This window comes from Limulus polyphemus, unplaced genomic scaffold, assembly GCF_000517525.1.
Source record: "Limulus polyphemus unplaced genomic scaffold, Limulus_polyphemus-2.1.2 Scaffold5088, whole genome shotgun sequence".
NCBI classification, from domain to species: Eukaryota; Metazoa; Arthropoda; class Merostomata; order Xiphosura; family Limulidae; genus Limulus; species Limulus polyphemus.
In genome coordinates this window covers 23,663-32,082 of record NW_013670698.1, presented here as the reverse complement: position 1 = coordinate 32,082, position 8,420 = coordinate 23,663, and the positions used below count along the sequence as shown (strand labels likewise).

General features: G+C 33.1%; 1 protein-coding gene across 1 annotated transcript; it reads left to right on the top strand.

The window, feature by feature from the left end:
• Positions 1 to 7,538: 7,538 nt before the first annotated feature.
• On the top strand, positions 7,539 to 7,820 carry LOC106472106 (holotricin-3-like). The gene has a single exon (XM_013932733.1). The coding sequence runs from the start codon at positions 7,539 to 7,541 to the stop codon at positions 7,818 to 7,820; it is 282 nt and encodes a 93-aa protein (XP_013788187.1).
• The last annotated feature ends 600 nt before the right edge of the window (positions 7,821 to 8,420 follow it).

Here is an 8,420-nt window from a genome sequence, read left to right as displayed (position 1 = left end):
GTCGGAAGTTTCCCCTTGTCTGAATAACATCTCGAGTATAGCAATACAATCCATAAAAGACCAATAGCATACAGTATAATTTAATTTCAAGTTTACACCATTTTGCAGGCTAAATAAAGACAAAACGAAACATCTCAGTCTTCTCTATAAGTACTTTAATTTTACAGGACACACTTTGGAAGATTTTCTGATACAAATGATTTATTTTGTATAATTAGAAGATTTTGAAAAATGCACACGCCAAACTTCAGCAAAGAGAGGAATACGGGATTGATATGTTCATTACAACATAGCCCTATGGTAATATCATTTAAGGCAGTCAATATGCGAATGGATCGGTATTTTTTATCAACCTTAAACTTTATATTCATAATGTTTACTTTGTAATCTGTTAGAAATTTGTGAAACTAAAGCTCTCAGAAATATATTTGTTGCCTTATCAGGGCTATCGGTTAAACATCTTACACATTTAATCAATTTAACTTAAATAATGATGTCAACTGTGACCAAAACATCTTGCAGGCAGACGTCTATTGTTAAAAAAGTGAATAACTTTTTGACTGGATATGTTGAATCCTTGTAGAATATTTTGGACATTTAATCTGTGTCAAAACTTTCTTATAACATTTCTCTGTACTATACTAATGTTATCCACTCAAAACGTTCCAAAAAAAATCAAGTTTAGCTTTGAAAAGTTCTCGGGTAGCTTAGCTGTACGCTTGAGGGCTTTCAATGCTTAAAATCTGCATTCAATACTTGCGGTAGGTACAGAGCGGATAGTCAGTTGTGTAGCTTTGTGATTAACAACAAACAAGTCTCAAAACACCGGTGTAGTTTTGAAAGTATTTTATTTTATGATTTTCTGGTATTTTCATTTGAATAATTGCGATTTCCCATGAAGCCAAAGAATAAACCATAAAAAATAGAAAAAGCTTCGGACATTTGTATGTGGCCTTGGATCTTATTTAGTAGTTATCACACGGTGTTACGTACGGACATTTGTATGTGGCCTTGGATCTTATTTAGTAGTTATTACACGGTGTTACGTACTTCAGATGTTTTACGCTGGCAGGTTTATGATTAAACTGATTTATAAAATTTAGTGTGAATTTAATCGGTTATATATTCTTCAGCGAGCTTCACTTGTCCGTCGCTAGATGACATTTTTCACGAACAAGTTCTGTTAATTAGGCAGGACGAGGAAAGTAAACATATAAAGATACAAATTAAATTTCAAAATATCATCTTAATTATTCAATAAATGTTGAACTCCTAGGCCCAAAGTATTTTATTATATCAAGTATAAATCTTTGGTATAAAATAATTAATTTAAGTTTAAACTAAATGATTGATAACCAACTGAGTTTATAGTGAATTATACTTGTTAATATACTGGTGTTATATAACACTTTAGACAGTGATGGTAAAATAACCATTCACGTGTAAAATCTGTCGAAAGGAGTCCCTCACGACTTATTTATTCTTAATGGTTCATTTACTTTCATGTAGTTTCATGATTTTATTACCTTTATTGTAAACCCATAAAATAGAAACAGTTAAATTGACTTTGAAAACATCATTAGGACAACCAATTGATATGTCTACTTACATCCTTATCTTGTTTGGTTCTTTTTTCAAGTTCAGTAACCAGCCTCACATAGGTTTTTTATTTAGCGGTAAATTTTTACCTTATATTTACTTTTTTATAAGATGGCATACGTGGTTTACTAGATTATAGAGTGTATTCTAAAACTATATAAATTTTGCATAGAATAATAATAAAATAGGTAGTCAAAGAACATGAAGACTGTTTTGCTCTGTCAAATGATGATAAAATTATAGTTACTGTTAGAACTAGATAGGCGCTATGCCTGTTGAATAAAAATGGTGATGAACGAAAATAAGTCATCTCGGTTTCGGCTATTCCCTGGTGTTTGAACTTGGAGAGTTGTGGATAGCTGAAAAGCAGCATATACACCGGAGATAGAGCGACTATGCCAGGTATGTCTTCAAATCTAGCTTTTCATAGCCTGTACGTGTTGTGATTTTTTTTACTCTTTCAATTCATATATAATATAGGGATTGGCTTCCTCAAAACTCTGACTGTACAATGTACAAAGCAGTGAGTATTCTATACGTTACAGTCATCAAATGTTCATCTGTTATTGGCTGGTAATTCCTATTTCACCCTGTATTTAAGCCTTTTAAAGGAACACCAGAATTCTGTATGTAAGCTAGCTTCAAGGGGTGATAATATCGTTTACACACTATAACTATGATTTTTTTTCAAATTTTGCATTAAATAATAGTAAAATATCGTCGTAGCTCACAACACGATATCTTCATCTTCTAGATTACTTGATGTTTTATTCGTTAAGTTTTATATGATGAGTTCAAAATGATATTTATCTATTTTGTATTTTCAGTCCGTACTTCTACCTGATATTTCTTTTCTGAGAATGAGACATATGAGAACGATCTCCGGGCTAGGGAGAAGCGAAAGTTGATTAGGAACATAGGCGTAATTTATGGGAGGGGGTCGTGTTCCACCCACTTTAGAAGTGTGGCAAATAGTCTCCCCTCCACCTTTTGAAAGATGGATATATGCTATTTTTCAGATTAGCTATTTTCCTCTAACAAATGACGTCTGCACTAGGACAATGCAGAAACTCACGTAACATTGTAGCTACCTTAGTTTGGGGAAGTGTTTGAAACACAGACAAGCAGTTGGTTACTGGCAGCTAAGGAAGGAGAAGCAAGAATCGTCTGTCGAGACGAGCTAAATGCTAGGTTGTGAAATACTGGTAAACTTAGATAAATTATATCCATAATTTCACTGCTGTAAATCTTAGATAATATATGTGTGATCAAGAGGATCTAGCTGTAAAATATGGTTGTCTGTTCCGTTAGTGTAAAAAAATGAATTAAGGACATTAAAAAAATGATTAGAAAACCCACTGTAAGAGCGCTCTTAGGGCAAAATTGTTGGAGTTTCAATTATATTGCCAGTCATACCAAATTTATTTGATGGAGGATCTGTAGTGGCGAGTGGAGCTCACAAATCGCCTACTCGAGATAATTTACAGATAGAATAAAGAATCAGAGTCCCAGACCAACATTGAATAGATTATAATAACATTTATTAAACATTTTATATAATATCCGATATAAATCACAATTTCGTTAATGGTTAACTTCTTACAATCTTTTTAAGAAACGTTAATCGGTAATTATCCTTTCATACATAACAAGTACACTTCTTTAGTATAACATGAATATCCTTTTAATATTACTTACATTAACTGATCAAGAGAAACTATAAATCTATACTTACAACAGAGCCAGACTGGTAAACTTTCGGGGTTTCGAGACTTCCTGAGTAATATTTACGAATAATTCAAGAACTTTGGAAGAAATTCTGTACTCTCGAAGGAGACTGACTTTTGGTTTCAGACAGGGGTTTTTAAAACCATATTTTCTTGGTATTCTTTCGACCTTCCAAATAGTATCCAGAACTACCCACAAGTAGTTTTATCACTTTATTGGTTGATTTGTGCAATTTTCCGGGCTAATCCAGAACTAGAACCAAAACTCTCAAGTGATTGGTTACTGTTAGGGTGAGTTATAGTTGCCTCTCTACTGATACCAATACACTAGCGTCTTGTAAGGAATATGGCATCAAAGTACCACTTTTGCTTGTTAACTTCGACTTTTTCGTAGCTTCTACAGTGCTAACGAGTAATCCACGACAACCTGTCGTGAGTGCTCGTGCACTTAATTCGTTGCTAGGCAATATCTCTATGTGCTTTTCAATGCCACTGATTATTTCGTAATACTGACGTTCTTAATAACGCCATTTTTCCATGTATATGTTCACTCAAAAACTCAGAAAAATGTTATAACTTTATTTCTAACTCATTTCAACTGTTAAATATACTGAAGCAATTGCAAAATTCCCTCAAAAATATTCAATTGCTTCACTTATTTTTACAAATGTAAGTTTGCAGGAACTGAAGGATGCACAGAAGAAAGACCCTTCACTACAGAAATTTTGGGACAAGACTTCGGAGAAAGTCGAGCACAAGACAAAGGGGAAAGACACTTATAGAATAGAGGACTGGAAGGGAGGGCTATACCAGATCTATCAAGGCAATTGTCCTGGAGAAGTTAAACAGATCTTAGTATCAACAGAATACTGAACTCAAGTGATTAAGTTGGCTCATGAATCAATTGTGGGAGGACACCAAGGAACAAAGAAGATGGCAGACAGAATCACTAGTAACTTCCATTGACTGGGAGGCATAGGAAATGTGAGTAGATTCTGCAGGTCATGTGACATCTGCCAAAGGACAATACCTAAAAGAAAGGTAGCCAAGGTGCCATTGGGAGAGATGCCTCTCATAGAAGAGCCGTTCAGCAGAGGAGCTGTGAACTTGATTGGATCACTGATGTCTGGTGGGGGACTAACAGATTGCCATGAACAAAGAGAAGGTAATCTGCATACAAGATGCGCCAGCTCCAACGACCAAGCAGCAAGTTAGATCCTTCCTGGGGTTAGTGGGATACTACAGGAAATTCATCCCAAAATATGCTGAAGTTACTGCACCATTAACTGGCCTGACCAAGAAAGGCTTGCCCAACAAGGTGAAGTGGAAACAACCACACCAGGTGACATTCCAAAAATTAAAGAACATATTGGGAAGTTTGCCAATTCTTAGACTTCAACAAACCATTCATTGTTCAGGCTGATGCTTCAGACATTGGAATTGGGGCACTACTCTCACAGGAACATGAAGACGGACAGTTTCCAGTAATGTATATATAAGTAAAAAGCTGTTAAGTAGTGAGAAGAACTACTACATGATTGAATAAGAGTGTCTGTCTATCATATTTGCCATTCAGAAGTTCCAGAATTATCTATACAGGAAAGAGTTCATCATCCATACAGAACTTCAACCACTTGCATACATTCAGAGGTGTAAAATCGACAGTGCAAGGATCATGAGGTAAGCATTGTACTTTCAGAACTACATGTTTCGCAATGAAGCCACCAAGGGGACTGTAAATGTTGTTGCAGACTATATATGAGTATACTTTGTGGATGAGCTGGAAACAGTCTTTGTATATAGTGAAAATGTTTTTTTTTAATATTTCTCTTGAAGAGGGCTTATTGTCAGATATAAAGGACTGTTTAGTGTAGGTAGTATTATTAATATATTTATTTTGTGTTTATAACTCATTGATATCGAGACTATCAAACTTTGTGTTTGCAATCCATTGATGCCAAGGATATGGAGATTTCAAGAAGAGTTAAGTGATAGTCGTATAAATAGCTGTGACCATACGAGTGAAAACAGAAAGCGAGTAAAGTCACGAGAAAGAGAAGTTCGGTGAGAGAAAGCTAGAAAATGCAAAGTTAATCATTGTAGGAGTGAAAGGCCTAACAGTTGATATGCTAGAGTGAGGTTAATAGTTTGAAAGAGATAAGGAGAATAATTTGTCTTCTCAGAGGGCGTTCTAAGCTAATTGAACCCGCCTGTGTGGACTTTGATGAAAAAGCAGGCGATTATTTGGAAGGAAGAAAAGCAGACAATTATTGAAAGTACAGGATACAACTGCGATGACTCATGCGACAGCGTAAGGGAATCATATACAGATACTATTGTGATAAAAACAAGAGAAAAATAGTTTTGTTTGTCATTTGAATTCTAAAGCAATTGAATTGGCCAAAATGGACTTTTGACAAGAAGAAGAGAACTGTATAGTGTTTAAAATACAACTAATATATATATATATATATAATAGAAAAAATAATTCGTCTTGTCAACTGAGTTCTCAAGCAAGTGAATAGGACTAAATGGACTTTTGACAACAAGAAGAGAACTGTATAGTTTATTAAAGTTATAATAAATAATTAAAACAACGTTTTGTATTTACACAATAAAAACTTTATTGAAGTATAGTGTTTAAGATACAGCTATGCTCTCCACAGTGTAAATACTTTTGTATATACGTTCAACTTGTTTCTAATATATATATATATTATTTTAAAAACAAGTGGAGTGCGTGCTGCTCGTTTATTGTTGAATTTATCGCCAATAAGTCACAGATACCTACTGTAGAAGAATACTTACCCCAACACACTAATATACTTACATTACTATATATAGAACTAAAAAATAGTTTTTGACAATGTTGTATTGTTTATTAATGTTTGTCTTCAAAGTCCTGCTCAGATAGGATTTACTAACTGTTTTTTTTATAAAACTTGTATTACAATTGTTTAAAAATTATATTTTAGATTTCTCTTGTTGTTACAGTTTAATAAATTGATTTTTGTTTAACTCTGGTTGTATCAGCGTTTTTTATAATAAAAGTAAGATAATTAATGTATATATTTTACATTTATTTTGTAAAGTTATGAAACTTTAAACATAATTTGGATAAAACGTCCAGACATTAATATGAAGTTTTGAAACAGCTATTAATGGGATAATAGATTTATTTATGTACATCGTTTTGTCTCTAACAGTGAAACATGATCACGTAAAACATTTAAAGTACAAGCATATTCAAATTGCAAATACCTCCAATTAAATAATTCAGTTTTTGATACGAGCTCCTTCTGGTTTTGTATGCAATTTACTTAATACAAGTATAATGGCGCTCGTGATGTTTTATTAATGTTAGGTGTTAACTGTTTGATTCTTAGTGCTTCCACATTTTGTTTGAGTTTTTCCTCTATATTCAGTACTTTAATCTTTTTAAAGTTTATTTCTTGCTCTTTTTCAGTCGTTTGTTCATTCACGTTTGATTCTTTTCGTTTTTCATGTTCCTTACATCTGGTCGTTAAATTTTCCAACCTGTTTGGAGAAACTTTCGCAGTCTAAACATTCTACTTTATACAGTTACACAGATTTCATTATTATGTAACTAGTTTAGTTACGATTTTAGTTGTTCGTGCAATTTGTGTTTTTTGTTTAAGTTGTTCCACAATCTAATTAATTTTTCGTTAATATTCCCTACAAATGGTATTGATCCAGAAATACATTTCTTCTCTTTCTCGTCTTGTGTGTTTTACTCATTTCTCTTGTTGTTCTTGTATGTGTTCATTTTTTATGGGTTCACTGTTTATCTTGATTGTGTCATCAATTACATTTATAGGGTATATTTTTATTTTGAAACATTCTCTTATGTTTTGAGTTTCATTTTTCACGTTTTCGTTGGTGTATAGTCTCAGTGTTGTTGTTATACATCATTTTAATGTTCCGATTTTTACTTTTTTTATCATGAATGAAAAACCAGTTTACATAAGTTCTATTGTGAGCGTTCTTTTGGTGAATTTTCAAACTAAACGTTTCTTTTTTCACGTTTAGGAAGTTTATACAATAATTTTGCTCTTATTCTGTTGTGAATATTATGTTGTTTGTTCAAATATTCAAAAAACACATCATATATTCTTCTCCTTTAAAGCCACATAGGATGTTATCTCCACCAGAAAGGGATTGAAACAAAACTTTATTAATGGCTTTTGGCTGATGAGAAATAACGTTGGTAATACTGGAGATGGCGGTGGACATAATACTGAAGATGGTGGTGGACATAATACTGGAGATGGTGGTGGACATAATACTGGAGATGATGGTGGTGGACATAATACTGGAGATGGTGGTGGTGGACATAATACTGGAGATGGTGGTGGTGGACATAATACTGGAGATGGTGGTGGACATAATACTGGAGATGGTGGTGGACATAATACTGGAGATGGATGGTGGTTGACATCCTATTCATATACTTTCTCTTTGCACAAAGCGTGAAACAGTTTTTAATTCACAATTCCAATAGTTCTTCATATCTTCTAAATACATTTTTATATCTTTATTTCATCATTGTCTATTTTGTTTAATGCTATTGCATTGGCTTTACCCACGGGTAATTGAGTTAACATTGACTCTATATCAAAGCTACGTATACTGCTATTAGGCTTTCTTTTTTCACTTTGTTTATTGTATTAAAAGAGTTGTACACGACAGTTTTCTCATTTTATGTGTATCTTTTTAGGATCTAAGCTAGCAATTTACATAGTTCATAATTGAAGCTATCATACGTTGATAGGATTGGTCTCACTGCGAAAAATTATTTATGTATCTTTGATTCTTCATATAACCGTAGTATTCTTACATCTGTATTTCTTGAAATAAATAAAGGTTAGCCTTCATTAATTTTTTTGTCTCTTAGTTGTTTCAAACATGCGATCAGTTTTCTTTTTCATGTTTCATGAAGGTTGTTTTACTTTTCCAAATTTTGTAACGTTTTCAATCACTTCATTTTTTTACATCGTATTCTGTTTTGGATAGTATTACAACAGTGTTGTCTTTATCAGGTTTTGTGGTTAATAATTCTTTCATTTGTACATC

Bases quoted from the DNA above. Each gene is read 5' to 3' on its own strand.
- LOC106472106 (XM_013932733.1), top strand. From the start codon at position 7,539: ATGAGAAATAACGTTGGTAATACTGGAGATGGCGGTGGACATAATACT.